The 20,743-nt window shown below is 34.7% G+C and overlaps 1 protein-coding gene across 1 annotated transcript; it reads right to left on the bottom strand.

Moving 5' to 3' along the window:
- Positions 1 to 10,681: 10,681 nt before the first annotated feature.
- Positions 10,682 to 11,116, bottom strand: LOC131037649 (classical arabinogalactan protein 5-like). Its single transcript, XM_057969836.2, has one exon. The coding sequence runs from the start codon at positions 11,114 to 11,116 to the stop codon at positions 10,682 to 10,684; it is 435 nt and encodes a 144-aa protein (XP_057825819.2).
- Positions 11,117 to 20,743: the final 9,627 nt, after the last annotated feature.

The following is a 20,743-nucleotide window of genomic DNA, read 5'->3' as shown; positions in this document are numbered from 1 at the left end:
ATATAACAACATATGACATAATGACAACTCAACCAAAATTACAACGAAATTAAGCTTGATTGCAAATACCATTTACACAAGATCCTAAAACAGGTAATCTTTTCTTTAAACAGCCAAAAGCATAAAATACTTGCAATTAAAGATTTTCCAGAAAATAAGAAAATACAACTATATTAATACAAGGAAATCAATGTTGTCATTTGTCCAATAAGGTTAAATAAAATCACATAAAAATTAACCCCCTAATTATATGTTCATGACTAATTTACAAATAAACCCGATTAGATTATATCAATAATCTAAATTAAATTCCAAATTAAAAATTATATATACTAGTATAATATAATTACATAAATATATATATTCTTCAAATATAATATTATATAATTATATCACATTAAAATATTTAATAAAAAGAAGATTTAAATTGAAATAACTTTCATTTCCAATAATTATGAAATAACTTTATTTCCAAAATAACATAATTAAAACCACAGAAAATTCTATATATATATATATATATATAATATTATTTTTTAAACATATTAAAAATTAAATAACTAAAAAGAACCGAATTAATAAACTTCGGGAAGCATTAAAAATTAACGACACAATTTTTTATTTTTACCAGGGCTGCCCTCTGCTACCGCATGGTAGCCTACTACCATATGGTAACAAGTGCTACCTTGCGGCAGCATTGCTACCATAGGGTAGCAGCGACTACCTCACGGTAGCGATGCTACCATATGGTAGCAGCAGCTACCTTATGGTAGCACTATTACCGTAGGTAGCAGTCACTACCTTGGGGTAGCGCTGCTGCCTTATGGTAGCAACAGCTACCGTGGGTAGCTTCTGCTCCCATGGGGTAGCAGGCTCCGCCTCCCCCCCCCCTTTTTTTTTAATTAATTTTCTTTTTTTTAAAACTTCAATAACCTAAAAACATAAATTTCAATAACCTAAAAATATTAAATTTTATTTCCAATAAAATTTATTTTCAGGGAATCTAATTAATACAAATTTTCTCCAAAATAATAAAATAAAACAATTTCCCCATAACTTTTAATAACCCAATAAATTTAATTAAAATTAAATTCATTACCATAGTAACTAAATAATTACACAGAGATGCACAAATATTAAAAAGGACAGCCATAGCCAAATATCGAAACCAATACCAATCCATAGGACGTTTTCTCTGGCAAAAACCCTTTTCTCCCAAAACGTGCAATTTTCATGCATTGTAAAAATCTTGGCAAATTTTGCCATAATAACTTTTCCAAAATCCTCACAAAATTTAATGCACAAACACCCAGGAAATAACTTCTTTCCATAAACTAAAATTAATTTTCTAGAATGGACTTTAGCCAAGAACATGAAATAACCAAAAAAGGGTTTTGGATTTGACAAATATTTTTAACACATCATTCAGAAAGAGGGAAGAAATAAAATATTTTCTTTAAAAACAACCAGAAGAAGCCACCCAACCTGGTATAGCTTTCTTGGAAGAGCTTTTTAAGAGAGATTCAATCCTTCAACAAGCTTCCAAACAATTTTTCTTCACCAAAATCTCTGCCTCTTTCCTGTGACTCCCCAAAAAGAAAAAGATATATTCCTTTTTAAACTAAAATTTTAGGTTGCATATATTTTTCCCAAAAAACCCTAATATTTAATTTTAGTAGTAAAAGCAATTTTCTTTTCTTTTCTAATTCCTAACAAAGGGATAAATTAACATGCAATAAGCAAAAATCATTTTTTTTTCCTTTCTTTTCTCATGCTAAATAATTAATTTTCTAAACAAAGAAAATAAAGCAATACTTTCATTCTAATTTATTCTTTTATTCATTTATTTATTTAAAATTCTAGGAAACAATAAATGAAATTAATCCAATTTATTTTTCACTAAAATTTAAATAAGATATAATTCGAATACAATGCAACTTGCATCTAATTTAATAATTTCTTTTAATTAATTAAATTTAAAATCTCCACGCATAAAATACATAATTCCAAAACTACCAACTATGAGATAACTCCATAAATTTAATTAATTAATTAAAACCACTAAACACACAAACTGAGCAAACCTCAAACAAAGACTTAGAAAAAGTCAAACAATAATACACGAAGGCCGAACAAACTGACAGGATGACCAACTGACAACACTCACAAGAGTGTAACTAGGTAAAATAGGGTCAACTACTACCTCCTCCACTTCCATCGGACAAATATAAGGCACGCTCAGACTTGTGAAGCTAGGTGGAGACGATACCCCGTACCTACTCGGTACTTGTACCTGCAATATCCTGCATCACCGAACCACACATCCATATATACAATATAGAAAACACGGCATGCACACCGATGAAGGAGAGTCGCGATGTTCCCTGTCTCACTGGAGTGAGTGAAGGAAAATCGTCCCCTTTAATCCAATACACTTGCAGACATGCAACATATAATTTCACATTGCATAGATAAAGTAAAGTGTCAGTACATAGCAATAATCCATAAAATTCCATAAATCACAAGTACTGAAATACTGCAAATAAATTATGCATCTCATATCCAGATAAAACATGAAATAATGTCATGTAAGTCTGAATAACACATCATAATAATGTATCCACTGAAAGTAAACAATAATAAAATATGAGTCTAATAAGTTCAAACGAGGAGGGTACTACATGATTAATCAATAAATCAAATTGTTTAATTCATGTTTCTAGCAAATTTGATTTATTGTATTTTTAAATTGTGAATTAATTAATTTGTATGCATTTTGAAAGAAAGGTTAATTAGAAATTGGAAAATAGAAATATTTTACCTTCATTAACATTTTGAAATAGAAATGTTAGCTTTTAATTTATTGGAGCAAATTAAATGAGGAAGAAAAGAAAAGCATTTAGGAAGGTTAAATTTTAATTAGAAATGATTTTTAATTTGGTTAAAAATAATTTTACCCTAAAAATAGATTTTAGGTCAAAATTTCCTTTTAACTTAGGTTTTCATGAAATGGGAGAGAGTTGTTTTGGATGAAAAATTTTGGGTCATTTTTGGGGGAAGAAATTATTGAGCTTGCAAGTTGGGCTCTTCACCAAATCACTTCTAGGATTGCTTATAGAGGTAGGATTCTTGTCTAATTTATTGGTTTCTAAAGAAATTCTATTTTGATTTGAAAGAAATCTGGGTGTTTTTTGCTTGAAAAATCTCTTAAATTTATGGAATAGGAAGAGTAGAAATTAAAATTTGAATTTAAACCCTCCTTGATTTCATTTCCCACTTCCAAATCAATTTCTTGTTTGCTCAAATGGATTTCAAATGGAAATTGGGTGTGGTTGTTCACAATGGGTTTTTGGTTTAAAATTTCATATGAATGCATTCAAATACGAGTTTTAAATTGTAAAATTAGTTTGTGTTTGGCAAAATTGGTTGGATGAATGTGTGTAATTTGTTCAAATTTGCCCAAATATAGGGTTATGTTGGTTTGTGTTTGAGGTTTATAGTATTCAAAAAAAATTAATCATTATGTATTTGGAAAAAGAATTATTCTCAGAAAATTATGAGTCTGTGTATTTTGGAGGGGAATTTGTTTGTTTTAAATAAATAAACAATATATATATATATATATATATATATTGTGAGGGGGGCTTTTGTAGGGAACGTGGCCCTCGACCCATGGTTGGGGAGAGTCGTGGCTTCCCCAAACCATGGGGAGAGGCCATGTCGTGGCCTCCACATAGCCAAGGTTGTGTGGAGACCATGACATGGTCTCCACCAGCCAACCCTCCTTTGGGAAGAGAGGCCCACATGGTAGATCCACGTGGCTGGCTCTCTATTCTAAAAAAAAAGAAAAAAAAAGGGTAAACAAAGTTTTTAAATTTTATTTTATTTAAAAAGTTTTTAATTATTAATTAATATATATATGTATATGTATATGTATATATTAATTAGTATTTAGTTTGTATTTTTTTTATATGCATGGGAATATACCTGATTTGGGAAAAAGATAAATAAGATATTTCATTTTGAGGAAAATAGAAATGATTATTTTATGTTGGAATTTTTTTTATTTATTTATTATCGGGAAAAGGCTGAAGCCAAAGAAATTTTATTAATTAAAAAAGTAATTACAACTCCATTCAGTGTGGGCACCGGTAGGAAAGAATGGAGGGAAGAAAACCTCTGGTCTCGCCCAGATCCATTGGAGAATCAGAATCTAATGTTACAGTTAGCTAATAATTTAGTAGAAGATACATGAGTCCCTGGGTAAATTACATCCAGGCTAAAACTGCTTGAAAGAAAATTTTGACCAAGATTTCTGATGCACTAAAATTCAACCCTTTCTTGAGAATGATGTCTTCGAATATGATGCCCCAAAGACAGCTCTAACCTTTATTCCTTTGTTCTTATCTCGTGAAAAAATAGGTACAAGCTATTCCACTGATCTGCAAAGGATCTTAACACACCTTACAACTAAGATTGATGTCAGGAGAAACAATACGAAGCATGAATGAAATAAACAACATCAAGAAACTCCCTGTTTGATTAATAATGCCCTACTTCCCTCAAAGGGTTAAGCCCCTTTAAGCTAAATGTGACCATACCGGCCAAAACCTTCGGACCTGTTCTACATTAAATCACTTCAAGAGATGTTAGCCCGCAAATATACTCTATCTATGATGCCAAGCCTTTACCAGTAAAGAAGCAACAACCACAGAGGTATCAAAAATGAAAAGAACTTCAAATCCAAAACCCTGCCTATATCAAAGTATAGAGATATCATAGCACTATACTAGGAGATGGGGAGCCATTCGGAAAAAGGATCAATAAGACACCACAACTCCTTATAGAGAAAACAAAGATAAAACACAGACCAAAACCTCTCTGGAGACATAATAAGGCCAATTCTTCCCAACATTCCACTAGTTAAAACACCAAAGAGAGAACTCCCAGAATAAGGTTGTCCTGCAGAATTGCATTCTATAAAAATAAAAATATAAAACGAACCAGGGCCATTACAGTCATGGTCAAATAGTCAGAGGAGTTAAAGGTACTCAATGTACTCCATGCACATGATCATAGATACATGAAGTTGAAATATTAACAGAAGTATCTACAACATCATACCTATAGCCACATGAAATGCAAATGTGTTAATATGTCTGGCTTGCATTATATGAGCACACCTACATCTATGTGTGTATACTTATGTTTGGATAGATATTTCATTAATAAAACCTATAGCAAAAAATTGCATCCTTTCTACATCCTAAAATTGTTGATATAAATATGTGAAAGCCACTAAAAAAGGTATTGCATATCATAGGGGTCATTTTAAGCGTCTGCATATGATAGTAGTTATCTTGAGCGTCTGATTACTATATACATGTAGCTTCAAAAAGCAAGTCATCTGCTATCTAAAAATAGTAAAGTATAAAAGTCTTTCATACAGATTAGCTTAGCTTAGATTAAACAGATTGTCGCAACAAAATCTTCCTCAAAAGGAAGGCCCTTTCCCTCGAGCCCCTACCTGGTCTGATGGAGAGCCCTTTAGCAAATCAGAGGATTTCAAATTGTCCATCTCGGCTATCATGTCCATGTTGAGACCTTCATTCCGAAGGTATATTGCCAACCAGTGGCTGTAGGGAGGAATTTTCACATTGAACCACCACATGAGGAAATTGACATTCCTTTGGATGATGCGCCTTATGTTGGCAAACTTCACAGGATTATCATGAATCAGAATTGCGAACCGAGGAACCTGGCGGTTGTTCCGCATGAAGATATCATAATGCCTTGGCTTGGGGGCCAAGAGGTCAGAAGTAACATTTACCATTACTCGGTCAAGCTCTACGGGAATGCTTTTCTTAAAAACCTTTAAACATAATTCCCTGATGAAATCCCTTTTAGGCTCGAAATGGAGTACTACGGCTAGGAACATAGAGGAAATATCAAAATTTGCTCTGGTCCTATCCTCATTGGTGATGAAATCTTCCCCTAAAATTTGAGTAACCCCGTTGACGATCAAATCGTGAGGATATTTCAAGAGGCCTTTCAACCAGGCTACCTTTATTTCCCCAAGAATGGTCATTTGTCTTTTAGAGCTTGAGTATAGTATCCATGGTATTTTGAATTTTTCTTAGCAGAGAATGAAGAGACAGAGAAAAACCGGTCTTTATAAAGCTAGAAGTTTGTCTCGAAAGTCAGGTGTGAGAATGAAATGAATTTAATTGAGAATGAGTCAAAATGATTAAAACATTAGAGAAAGTACTTGCTTGAGAGGAATATCAGATAGAAATGAATGCAAGACCGTCCTCGAGATTCCATCATTCAATATCGCACATGCTTAGTGTCTAGTTAATATATGCATGATCGGCGTGTGCGGAGATGATTGATACAATTCAGCCAGCGAGGTGAATTTCTCAGAAGAAGGTACGGCTAGGTTTCACAATTCAAAGTGGGTTAATGAGGTGGATTAATGAGTACCGACAGATCTCATGTCTGAGATAATTATGGGGGAGGGAGATCTAACACTTATAATAGTTAGGATCGTCGAGACAATGATTCCTTGGCAATCTCCATTGAAATAGTCTAAGCCTCGAGGGTGGGAAGGTGGGAGGATGCAAATATGTGTGTGTGTGTGTGTGTGTGTGTGTGTGTGTGTGTGTGTGTGTGTGTGTGTGTGTGTGAGTCTATATATATATATATATATATATATATATATATATAGGAAGGTGGGTGGATGCAGGTATATGTATATAGATATAGGTATATATGTGTTGTGTGTGTGTGTGTGAATGAAATTTTATATGTATATATAAATACATATACCTGTATATATATGTATGAGTATGATTGTATATAAATCTGACTTATATTAGCATATATATGCATATATATGTAATTATATGTATATGTGTGTGTGACTTTATATATATAAATGAGAATATATATATATATATATAAGTGTATATATATATATATATTGGTGTGATTCCTTAAGATGGGCTTGCTGAAGGGAGGCCAAGCTCAATTGTCAGTTTGGACCAATCGGTTAGACATCTAACAATTATCCCACATGCACCCAAGAATCACACCGGTTCATATTCAAATACATCGACAAGAACTTCTAATGTGACCACGAGCTCATCTTTTGAACTCCGGCTCAAAGTGAGCACCCGCGGTCGATCACACCTTATTGGTCATCGGAAGACCCTCAATGAGGTTACCCTGATCCCGACGAACAAGTATGCGGCTCCTAAATACGCGGCTCCAGACAAGTCACCTCCATCGGGTGTCGACATAACTCCAAAACTGCCTCTCCGATAGCCGATGGCAGACCCGATCACTGAAGACAGATCCATCGGATATCGACGTAGCTTCTCACAGACTCCTCTGATAGCCAATAGCACTTCGATGACCCAAAGAGGATCCATCGGACTTTGGTGTAGCTTCCTTGTAGTCCTCCCGATAGCCGATGACAACCTGATCGCCTAAGGTGACTTCATCGGGTATCGTCGTAACCCCAATCCTGAACCTCCGATAGCTGATGACAGCCCCGACCACCTAAGGTGAAACCATTGGGTATCAGCATAATGCCAAACAAGTCCACCCGATAGCCGATGCTACCCCAATGACCAAAGGCGACTTCATCAAGTCATTGGGATGACTTCAAATTTGCTAATCCGAGCTCCATAACAGGTGATTCTTAAGATGGGCTTGCTAACGGGAGGCCAAGGAAGCAGAAGGAGTAATAGAATGAACCTAGAGCAGTTAAAGTGCCTAAAAGGGACAAGGATAAGTTATTGCTAGCATCTGAGAGAGCAAGAGGGAACATTATTCTCCTATTGGGGATGACATATGGATTTCGCTAGACTGATGGAGGCATTGCCTTATCAGGCATAGCATTGGTTTTGCCTAGGATTTTTTAACTCCACGCCTTCTGCTCCTAAGTAAGAAAGCTCATATGCTTTGTTGTTTCCTTTTAATGAGATGACCAAAGATAGAGCATCAAGGAAGATGAATGCCATCAGCTCCCAAGTTAGCTAACTCCTCATCCCTTTTGTTGCCTTCCCTATAGATGTGATTGATTGTAAATCTCTCGAAACCCTTGCATAATTCAATGTCCCATGTCAATAGAGAGTTGAATCTCCAATTGGGCATACTACCTTTTCTTAGAGCATTGATAATAATTGTTGAGTCCCCTTCAATTTCCAAATTCTTCACTCCCAACTTTCTGCAAATATTAAGGCCTTCTAGCAAGGCAGCCAGTCCAGCCCAATTATTAGTCTTATTACCTATTGGGTAAGCCCTGAGGGAAATTTCCTTTCCTTCCCAGTTATGGATAGAGCATCTTATCCCTGCCACCCCTGGGTTGCCGCGGGAGGCCCTATCAAAGTTTAGCTTTAGTCATCCCTCACCTAGAGGTTGTCACTTACATTCAGCTCTTTTCCTTAGATTTACTTTAGGTTCATCCCCAATATAGGGTGGGATAGATAGTCCCACCCATATCCCCTTCATCTTCTCATCCCAATAAGTTTTAATTTAAGGTTGGATGTAATGTATGGTTAAATTGCAATGAATGAACTTGATTATGTTATCTATATTTTAACCTATCGAATAAATTTAACCATTGATTTAGTATAATTATGTTATTAAGTTAATCAGCTTAATTGTATAAATTAGTGTGAGTTGAGTTAGTGGTGAACCAAGTAACCACGTTGGGAAACCCCTTAGGTGTTAGTTAAGTCTCCCGTTGTGTAATCTAAACTTAATGTTAACTCAATTTATCATTAAACTAAATAAAGTTTTAAAAAAAAAAATTGTTTACACTCTTATCTAGTGTTTTGGTTTTATTCCTTCAGGGTTGTCCTAGCAGGGCATTACATCATTGTAGTAGCATATGTTAATTGTGGTGAGTTGTGTGAGATTTGTAAAATTTACTCATGGTTAAGGTTTATAAGTAGATATTATGGATGATGTTAGGAATAAAAGTTGTTGGGAAGCACATACAAATATAAAAAGCATATGTAATAATGTAAGCTCCTCATTGATGGTTGAGGTATAATGTTAGATAATATTAAAAAAGGATTATAAATATGATGTTAAAAAGCAAGAGCAATTGTCTCAACATTTCTAATTCAAAAGAAAAGTTTAAATTGTAATCTTGTATTGGGTGAGATGGAGTTTGTTGTTTGAAAAATAATATCAAGTTTAGAATTACATTTTTGTATTTCTTCAACTTCATATATTGTGAAAAGTCAAATCCTTAGATTAATTTTGAAGAAAAAACAAAACTTATACAGTGAGCATCTATTAACTCAAAACCAAAGTTTAGATTGTAGTCTTCCATCTAGTAAAATGGAGGAGTTTGTTGTTTTATAGATAATACTAAGTTTGGAATTATTTTCCAAACTTCATATATAATTAAAATTTGATTCATTGCGTTAATTTTGAAAGGAAAACCAAAACTTGTTTAAAAATACTTTAAACTTAAATCTTTTAATAATAAAAAATGAGGATGAATTTTGAACGTGTTTAAAAATACTTTAAACTTAAATCTTTTAATAATAAAAATGAGGATGAATTTTGAACTGTTAAATATTCTAAATATTTAATTTTAGTCATCCAAATGAATAAATATCTATTAATTGAAAAAATTGAAATATTTTAAATTGTAATTATCAATGGACTATTGACCTAAAGATTCATAACTCTAATGAAAATATAATAAAATATGATTTTTAAAAATAAATAAAAAATTCTTACATACTATGATATGGGAATTATATGAAAGTTATAATAAAATGAATCATATCTATTTAAAATCTAATTATCTATTAATTAATTGTTTTCTTATCATTTATTTTGACATATCTATCTTTTAAATATGTTATTACTTTAAAATTTCACATAGAGATGGCTAGAAAAAATTAGCCATGTATGCTTGTTTTATTGACTTACCAAACTCAAATATGAATGAAACTTAATTGCAACCCAAACATACATTTAAATTAAATTAAATTTCATACTAAATTTATGAAATAACTAGAAAAATTATTTAGCCATATATACTTGTCTTACGACTTACCAATATCAGATATAAATTAAACCTAATTACAACTCAAATATATATTTGAATTAAATAATTAATTCTCTTTCTCTTTAACCATTCTAACTTTTTTAATCCATTAATTTATTGAAACTGATCATGAACTATAAAACTTTTCTTGATAGAGATACAACATGACAAAATAAAGAACAATAAACTTCAAATTTTCATAAATCATAACAATCTTCCTTCACCATCTCTTTAACCATTTAAATGTTTTTGTCCATAAATGTCTTGGAACTGATCATGAACTTTAAAACTTCTCTGCATAGAAATACAACATAACAAACTAAAGAACAATGAAATCATAACAATCTTCCATTAAGAAAACCTACTCTCAATACCTGTAAATAATGAGGATAAACACAGCTAACATTTTTTTTTTTCTCTAAATGAGAGCCTTCCAAAAAGTCTGTGTACATGAAATGCTCTTTATCAAAAGAGCAATCATATGAACATAACCAGTCATCTTCTCTTCAATTTCAACAAAACAGACCCATATTCTTTATTCACTATAAACTCAACACCAGACAACTCAAAAACTAGCAGGAAATCAATAAAAAATAGAGCCCATCAAAGCTCCAATTCACGAGCTCCATAACCAAACCGAGCTCTACTTATATTACTCCTCCTCTTCCTGTAAATCACAAACCCAAATCCACACAAGGCCACTGCTAACAGAACACCAATAACAACTCCAGCCTTTTGACCTGAACTCATTCCCTTTGAAGAGGACCTAGAGTTAGAATGGGAAATGTTTTCTGGATTCCCTCCTTTTGAACCTGATGGGTCAGGGTCAGATGGAGGAGTAGGAATAGGGGATAATGGAGAAGAGGCAGAAGCAGGAGAATTATGTTTTGGAGCAGGAGCAGGAGCAGGAGCAGGAGAATGATCTTTAAGAGCAGGAGCAGGAGCAGGAGCTGGAACTTCAGATTCAGCACAGGATGCATACAAAAGGAGAACTGTTATGACTATAACATAATCTAAATATTGCACTATGGAAGCCATTTTTGAGACAGCTGGGCTTTTGGTGATCACTAGGCTGGGTGATTCTTGTTATGCTTTGGAGTGTTTCTTAATACAGGAGATGGCTTTGTGGGTATTCACTGTTCACCTGCTAGAGACTGTGAGTTGAACTGAGCATTTCTAGTGGTTAAGATGATAATCTAAATCATCAGAAAAACATGTATAATAAATTTAAAAACAATCTTGATTCAAAATGGACTGCAGAAAATTTATACCAACAATTTGAAATGTTCCAAAATCTTCCTTGGAAGGTCTGGGTGTTTGCACCAACTAAAGATTGCAAATTGAATTCAGAGCAAAAATACAGATCAGAATGAAGTTAGGCTTGGATTTGAATGTGAATTTATAAGAGCTTCAGTTTCTGAACTGGGTATGTTTCTTTAAGATTGACAGAAATTTCTTTGAAGTATTTTGCTTGAAAAATTAAATAATCCTGCTTTGGGGTTTCTTGCTTTAATCGTTCTCTCTGTATGTATTGCATAAGCTTTCTAGTTGCAATCGCTTGCCCATGTGGAATTACAGGTGGCGGAGATTTCTATGTGGATTTATTGCCCACGACAAGCTTCCACGTGGAGGGAATTTGACGTACATTTTGTAAGTCCCAAATGGAGTAATCAATAGGGACAATGCCATATCATTTAACATTTTAATCAATACTATTAATCCCTGCCGTGCCGGCCTAATGTAACAATCGATATGCAAAAAAAAACTCGGTAAAAGTAGGGTTTTTGAAGGGTCTAGCCTAATTTAGTTTTTATTTAGAGCCCTCAAATCCATAACAAAGCAGTCATCAAAGCAAAATGAGCAAATCTTACAAGCAGTGAGATTGAAAAAGAAAAAAGTTTTTGATCATAGTATGGATTCAATGGGTTAGAAGGGACCCAACCCTAAACAATTGAGTTCTCTTTCATAACATTTGAGAGAGTAAGGGGAGAAGGAGAAGGATCCTTTTTCCGTCTATGAACTACAATCCAAGGTCCCATTACCATGGAAAACAAGAGGAGAACAAAATTGAATGGTTGAACACTGTCAATGACCATAGGAAAAGATAGAAGTTGTAGGGAAGCACCCAAAGCAAACTGAATTTAGTAGGAAAGAAGTTGTAGGGAAGCACCCAAAGCAAGCTGAATTTAGTAGGAAAGTTAATATGATGGAGCTCAATCAAATATTAAAGAAGAACAACATGGAATAAATAGTATTAAGGTTGTATCAAAACAATAAATAATTAGCGAAGGAGTTGAAAGAAACAAATTGCTTCTAGGAACATTGGACAACCTCTTCATTATTTTCCTTGATTCAAAAATTATTCCAAGGTGTTCCCCCTTCTTTAAATGTTACTCCTGAATTAGAATCAGCCAAAGTGTTACATGAAATACTCTCTTCCATCTCGATCTCTCTTTTTTTTATTTAAAAGGAGTGAGCGGCCTCCACAACTCATTCATAGGTTTGAAGATACAAATATCTTGGGTATCCCCCAAACCCTTACTATTCTTAATTTCCTTCCCCTCGCAACCCTCCCTTGACACCTCTTCCAGAAGGGTCTTGCTTGTATGTTCCTTTTTCTTCCAAAAATATTTCTCTTATTGCTCAAGCTTTTCATTGGCATATGACCATTTATGAGGTAACGATGGCAAACAATTATGTGATTCCCAAAGCCTATATATTGCACATATTTGTCCAGATTAGAGGATAAGATAATCATAGAAGGCAATACCTTATCCACTTCTCCATAAGAACAAAATATTGCAAGCTATATTTTTTCTTAGATTTGGTGCCAATATGAACAACAATAAGTTGTCCAAAAGAATTGGCAATCCCTATCCTGACCTCCTGCTCCCAATACTCTAATGTCAACCTAGGAAGCCCATGACCCATATTAGAATATTATAGATGCATTATTTTTTCAGGAACATAGTTTGACATTCATTATTTTAGGAGTAAACCATTAAGAAATAAAATATAGGATGTCCAAGAGGGATCATAAACAATCTTCATAGTTCATGAAATTTATAAAAAAAATCATTTAACAAAGTTGAAATCTCAAATTGGCTCTTGGCTTTCCATTTACACTAAGCCCAAATTTTGAGAACATCAATATCTAGTTTAGCTCCAATAAATTTTCCTTAAAGCAAATTCCTAAACTTAGAAGTTGACCTCTCAACGATAGAATATAGGACACTAAGTTGTAGGTCCCAAATCCTTAAGACAAGATAGTATCCCAAGTGCCAAGGGTTAAAAAGTTGGGAAGAATAATGCAAAACCTATTATCAAGTTGTGAATTGAGAACCAATTGTTAAAGTGGGTAGAGCCTCCTTCACTTCTAGCTCTATAAAACAAATGGGGTTTCCCTAAAGCTCTATAATGGATATTGTCATGAAAATTAACTACTTACCCAAACACAAAGCATACTAGTAAATTGTTGATGAATCCTTTGTTGATTTAACTGATGTCATGGACTCTTCCACCCCCTTGTTTCCTACATTTGTTGCTCCTGCTCCACACCTTCGCTCTTCTCCTAGCAATTTTGTTCTTGCTATTGTTCTACAGCAACAGCCTAATGTTGCTCTGCAGCAGTAGTCTAGCAGTGACTCTGCAGGGTCTTCCCCGCTTGATTCTTCTTTGAAAGTTCTTAATGATAGTATTGCCTAGACGGTTGTTTGTCATAGGTGGAAGGGAAAATCTAACCCCCTTTCCCAACCCCCCCTTGTCAAGTTTTGGGTTTTTCTCTCCACTCTTGAGTTGGGTTGGATTGTTGCTAGTTTGACAGGTTGGTTTGGCATGTCCAACTTTGTTCTTTTGGGGTTTGCACCCCTTCTTGGTCTATTTTAAATTGATAGCCTTTGACTATGTAAAGGGTCAGCACCCTAGTTAACGTTTCTTTTTTAATCAAAACATACTAGTAAATTGCACTACTATAATTTAGTTGTCACTTTCTGCCTATATACTAGTTTGCAAGATTCAAGGTTAAAAATCCAATACATGTAGTCTATAATGTGATTGATGATATACCCTAATGTAGTTGTATACATCCATATACATTCAAACATGGTAGTGAATAAAACAACTTACATCACAAATTGAAAGGTGCTATAATAGATTTTTTTGGGGGGGTGTGATAGGATGAGGAGAAGATGGAGCTAGTAGTAGATCAATGTTTTTTTATAGTTGGGTAGCAAATTCTTTCAATTCGTGCATAACATGCAATAGATGTAACCAAAGATGATGCCTTAATGAAGATATCACAAAAGATCGTACCTTTCAGGATGTATTTAAGCAAGCTAGGCTCTACACATTCATTTAGATAAAACTTATATAGTTGCAAAATATTCAATGTCTACTTAATAATCTATAAGAATATCCATACATTTCCCTTAATTTTTTGAGAAGATGCATCAAAAATTTATTATGAGGATGTTAAAGTCATTTAACTAGACAATTAATCAACACATGTTAAAAAATATAATCAATGTCAATTTTCTTGTTAAATGTTTGATCTAAAAGGTAACAATATGTCATTACAAATTTAGGATTAACCTAGATCATAACAAAAAAGTGTCATATGAGTATTGTTACTTGGTGGAAGAATTCTAATGGTGATCATTTGACTATTGAGGCTTCCGATTTTCATGACTCTTCAAATTTTGCTGATGACTCTTCCCAAGATGAGGTCATGCCTCTTATTGTTGTTGTGACCTCCTATGTCCCTCTGGATCCTACTCTCCCTCTTATTACTGGTTTACCATCCTCTAGTCATGTGGTTCTTACTCATCTTGCTCATGTTCTAAAGAAAACTTATGTTGGTACTAATAAACCCTCTAAAGGGATTTCAAACCCCTCAAGCCCTATGGTTCTTGCTCCTATTCTGTAATAACCTTTTGTTTATGCATAAACTTAGCCCCTTGATCCCACTTTTACTGATGTTCCTAATAGCAATATTGCTTGGTTTATTGTTTGTCATAGGTGTAAAGGTAATTCTTCCACCCCCCTACTCTTCCTTGAGTTGTAGGTGAAATTTCTTCACACTCTTGAGTTCGGTTCCTAGTTATTCTGCTAGTGTTCTAGTGAATCGGTGTTATATCGAAATAGAAGATTTTAGCCTTATCAAAACATTCATATACCAATCAGTATACCGGTATAAACAACATTGAAAGAAGTAATGCAAGCAATAAGCCAAACACATAAATGAGAACCATAACACATAGATTTATACGTGGAAAACCTCAATGAGGAAAAACCATGGTGGGATTTGTGACCCACAATATCAATTCACTAGCCATATAAAGAGATATTACAATATATGATGGGCCTGCAGTTGCAAGAAGGCACACAACCTAGAGCACACTGCTCATCACAATAGGAGTCTTACTGACTACATAACAATCCAAACAACAATCCAGAGAAGTGTGAATTGCTTAGTATAGCATCCCCTATGCCAGAATACAGTTTCGGTTGAAGCTTTGTCTGTTCCGGTCAAAACCCTAAACCTCAGTACCGGAATAACCCTTACAATGAATTCCTCACATACATAGTCTCTCTGATATATTTCACATTACATCACATCCATATATCCATTCCACATGTCTATCCCTATTCTCTTATTCTACCAAAATGATATAATCAATCTCCCTACCCTATATAAATTTATGCCTTATGATGGCTTACAAGGATATATACAATATCATATTTACATGTCGGCCATATAACATAAATGAATAAGCATTAAAACAAGTTGTCGATGCCGGATCCAAGATGTGTCAGCCTCCAATACCGATAACCTTTACTATACCATGTCGGCATGCATTGTCAATGACCAAAGAAATCTTCTATCCTGCCGGTGTCGGTGTAGAGTTTGTGAAGTGCCTGTCGGTACACCATATGAAACCGGAACCCAAAATCATGTTGCCATCAATGACAACATAATGAAACATAACCAGTAGAGTGTCAATTGCCAACAATCTCCCCCTTTGGCATTGATGGCAACACTCATGTGAAAAATGGTCATGGTTTCAACTGTCGGTTTCATCCTGCCCTGCTCCCCCTGAGCTGAATATGCAAAATGCTCCAATACTCCAAAATTCCAAAAACTCTGTAACTCCCCCTAATGAATGCAACCCTTCATTCTTTTTCACATGTATACTACTCCCCCTTTGACATCAATGCCCAAAAATTGTATAAATAATGTCAAAGAATAATAATTGTACACTGAATACCTCCACAAATGTTTTACCGGAGCTTGAACAATTTCAAAATTTTCGGGTAAGCTTTCTATAATAACTCCACATAAGTATCCCAGCTGGTTTCGAATGTATCAGAGATAGATACAAGTCCACTTAGTAAATATGTAAGTGATTCTTTCTCATTAACTTATGTCGGTGTGGGCTTACCAGGCATATCCATACATTCCCTCTTATGTACACCAAGTGAATTCAATCTTGGGCTCACCAAACCTCTGAGACTTCTAGCTCTTTGAATGATCTTATCTCTTTCCTTTTAAAGAGCAGAAATTTAGTTCTCCAAGGTCAAAATTTGTCCATCAATATATGTGGTCAGTGAAGTTAGTCCATCAAAAGAGTTAGCAATACTAGCAATTTTGTCTTGTACCTCTTTTATCTTTTCATCTACTTTTGTTGTAAGAATCTTTGTATTGCAACATACCCTGTATATATTAGTACCTTGTCTCAAATAATTTTCTATAAAAATTAACTTTTCCTCAATCTTTTTCTTCTCTCTATCAATGATCTAATCAAAAGAGGCTCTCTTAGCCAAAGTGAATTTTTCAAGTGCTAGCCGATTAGAGATCTGTTGTAATGTTTGAAAAATTTTAGAGATTTATTATATAATTATCTTAAGCTTGTCGGAAGGGCTCGCTTCATTCTCAATCTTACATTCTAGGACCAATCTGTGCAAAACAGTTATGGATTGATCTATAATCCCTTTGTTTGTGGTTCCCTACTTCATCAGTTTCTGAGTAGCCATCATCATCAGCTTTGTGGGACTCATCTCTGTGATGTTTTTATTTTCCACTAGAGAAGTGTCAATTGTCAATAATGATCTACCAGCAACTGGTTCCCTAACGGATTCCCTTGTTTTCTCTGGTGATTTAACTTTTATTGCCTCCTCACTTTCACCGGTGGCTTCACCACTTGGTGCAGTCTGTGCAACTGTCAGTTCCTCTCTGAGAATAGTATCCTCAACCTATACATTAGTATCCTCAATGTTATTATCATGTACAATATTCTCTGTATTAACTGGTGTCCCTGTATTTGTCTGTACATTTGTGTTAATCGGTGGCTCAATTTCCACTATCTTGATATTCTTCAAAAATGAGGGTGGAGTACCCATAATTCCTTTGCCTTTCCTTTCAACTGGTGTATCTATAGTATCATTCTTTGTCTCCGGTGAAGTGAAGAATCCTCTATTCTCTCCCAAAAATTTTATCCAACCCTTTTGTGTTTCCTTTATTATCTCATTCACCCTTCCTAACATTAGGCTAGTTATTCTATGTTTCTTGTTAAAAACCTTTATGTATGCAGCCTCAATTGTCTTCTCCATCTCATCTAGAGTTATAGAAACACATATAGCTAAAATTTCTTGCATCTTAATGTGTTTATCTTCTTGCATTGTAGATAACCTTCTAGCATCTAACATGTTGTATAGTTCTATTGATATTTAATTTTTTATTTCAATTAATGCTTTCTTATAGATGTCTAAATATGGAAGAATTGCTTCCTCTACCTCTCTCTGTTCATCATCTTCAAATGTATCATAATAAGAAAGAACATTTTTCAGCATCCCATCCTTAGTTATTTCATCTACAATTTCAGCACAAGTCTTAGGCGGAATAATTGTTATATTACTAGTCTCTAGTGCCAAATCAATGTCACTCTTCTTCCTCCTTTTGGTAGTACCAGATGCAATTGATGGTGTAGCCTTGGTTTCCTACTTTTGTACCGTTAATTTGATGGTGACCTTTCTAACTAATTGTTTCTTTGCTTCCACTTTAGGTTCTTCTAGTTTCTTCCTCACAACCCTTTTGAATGCTAATGGTGTGTCATCTTCAGCTCAGAATCTGTAGTCACAGGTTCAATGTGAACTACCAGATCCTTCCTTTTTCTCCCTTTCTCCAAGACAACATCAATGAGTGCTTTAATGTCCTTTGAAACCTCCTTTACAAACTTGCTTGCCTTACCTTCTTGTTTTTCCCTCCTCTTTCAGTTGAACTCAGTTTCAACCTCAAGAGTCTTTTGTTGTGTTGTTCCATAAGGTTTTTCTGCTTCATCTATATCTGCATCAAGTAGAATTTTAGCATATGCATCAAGAATTAATGCATCCACCCCATATCCCATTTCCTCTATCCAAATCTTATGGGGCTTGACTGCCTCCCTGAGAGTCGCATCCTTCTTAACAATAAAATAAATGTCGATAGAGTATTTCTCTACTATATGCTTAGGTATCCTTATTCTAGACCTCATAGATTTTTGGAAAGCCTTGAAGTAACCCCATACCTTATCATCTCTAAGAGTTCCCATTACAGTAATTGATTGCTTAATTTGTCTTCCTACCGAGATGTCAAAAGCACATTGCTTCCTTCCAGAAACGAGAGTATCATTAAAAAAGTATAATATTAAGCATACCAATAGATTTCCATACCGAAAGGTGCCCTTCTTCTCACCTTTAATCTTCCCTAAATTGATCAATAGCTCCTCGAGAATCCAATCACAAAGATCTAACTTGATATTTTCTCTCATCATTCTATATGCTTCCAAAATACATGAACTGGAAACTAAATTTAGTCAATTAAACTGAGTTACCTTGTAGCCTATGATCATGCTTCCAAATTTGATGTCGGTGTCGGTGATGGTTCTCACCTTCATCAATCTCTTGTCTGATGTGGCATCAATGATCTTCCTTACAAAGTCATTTGATACTTTCTTGTTTCGATGTTGCCCTATCAATGGCAAACTAGTAATTGCCCGGGTGGCTTCCTTAGTGATTTTATAGGGTCGCTCCAGCCATATGAATTCCCCATGTACCCTGCTTAGTACATATCTGGCAATCCCATCCTCGAACTCCAGAATATCCAGAATATTAGTGAACCCTAGATCTTCGATGTGTTGATATGTTGGTTTGATTTTACCAGATTCTCCCATGAGCTCATTCATATACATCCCCTTGATCTCTGAAGTGCTTAAGTCCTCTATATGACAATGAATATAGGCCCTAACATCTTCCACATATACCACTCCCTCTAGGACACGAGAAAATGCTCCAACCGAATCTTCCTTGGTAGCCACATGTGGATACCGTTTGAAAATTGGCCTGGGGCGGTCCTTCACTTCTACTATAGTTGGATTTGTAACAAAAATAGGAGCAGGAGATGATCCTGATTCCATGATTCAAGAAGAATACCTTTAGATCACTTCCGGTGAAAACCTCTTAACAAATCCTTCCAGATGTTGGTGTGATTGCTCAAGATAAAATCTGATCGCCTCTGAGTAGCTTCTTATTGCACTAAGTCACTTTGAATCACTCTGAATGCTAGGTGAATAATAATGAAGTGTAACCGACCTTTTATCCATCAAGAAAACCCTAATTTTTTGTTGACATAAATGACTATCGGTGAAAGATACCATATCTCACTCTGAACATATCAATGTCAGATAATCCTCTTCAATATCTGGAACATCTTCCTGAATCTCGTCCAAGGGTATATGCATCATCTTCCATGAAATTTTCCTACCCCTAAGGCATCTGCCTTAGTTACCGGATGAGCTCATTGTCGGTGCAAGAGCAATCTCTTCTGTCGGATAGGTAACCGGGACATTCCCATATGATGATTGCTCTTCAGTCTTTCTAACCCATCTCTGAGTATGATCTTGTCGGATTTCATTAACCTTCTCTTTTTCTTTATCATTTTATCCTCCATTCCCAACCAGTCGAGTTATGCTTCTACAGAACTTAGCAATATGTCCAACTTCATTGTATGCATAACATGTAATATTGTTCTTTTGAATTGCCTTGCTAAAACTGATGAAATTGCTTGACTTGCACTGATTAGCCATATGACCAAATTTTCCACAAGCATAGAATTTTACATTCATTCTGCAATCTTCTGTCTTATGACCAATTTTATTGCATTTAGAATATTTACCGGGAGCAAAATCAGGGTTCTGATTTGCTATGTTTCTACATTGCCTGGCCATGTAACCAAATCTATTGCAAACAAAACATCTACCATTGAATTTATAACCATTGAATTGTCTTATATTTTTGATCTTCATTAGCAGTACCAAAACTCTGTCCTTGCTCAAATCCAAGTCCATTGGAATCTCCAATCTACCTATGTCTCTTCAGTAACTCATCAAGTTGTGTTGAGTTGATCTTAAATTTTTCTTTGTACTCACTTGTAGTAGTTAAGTCATCTCTTAGTACTGTCATTTGTCTCTCAAGCTCTTGCTCATTGCTCTGGGATTATACCAAATTAGATCTTAATATCTCATTTTCATGAGTCAACCTACCACATTCTTCAAATTTGTTCTTCAGGGATACAACAAGATTTTCTTCCTTTTTCTTTATGTCCTCAATATCCTTGGACAACCTCATAGTCAT

The sequence above is a fragment of the Cryptomeria japonica genome, chromosome 11 (assembly GCF_030272615.1).
Source record: "Cryptomeria japonica chromosome 11, Sugi_1.0, whole genome shotgun sequence".
In the NCBI taxonomy this organism is placed as follows: domain Eukaryota; kingdom Viridiplantae; phylum Streptophyta; class Pinopsida; order Cupressales; family Cupressaceae; genus Cryptomeria; species Cryptomeria japonica.
This window is presented reverse-complemented; position numbering and strand designations above follow the sequence as displayed.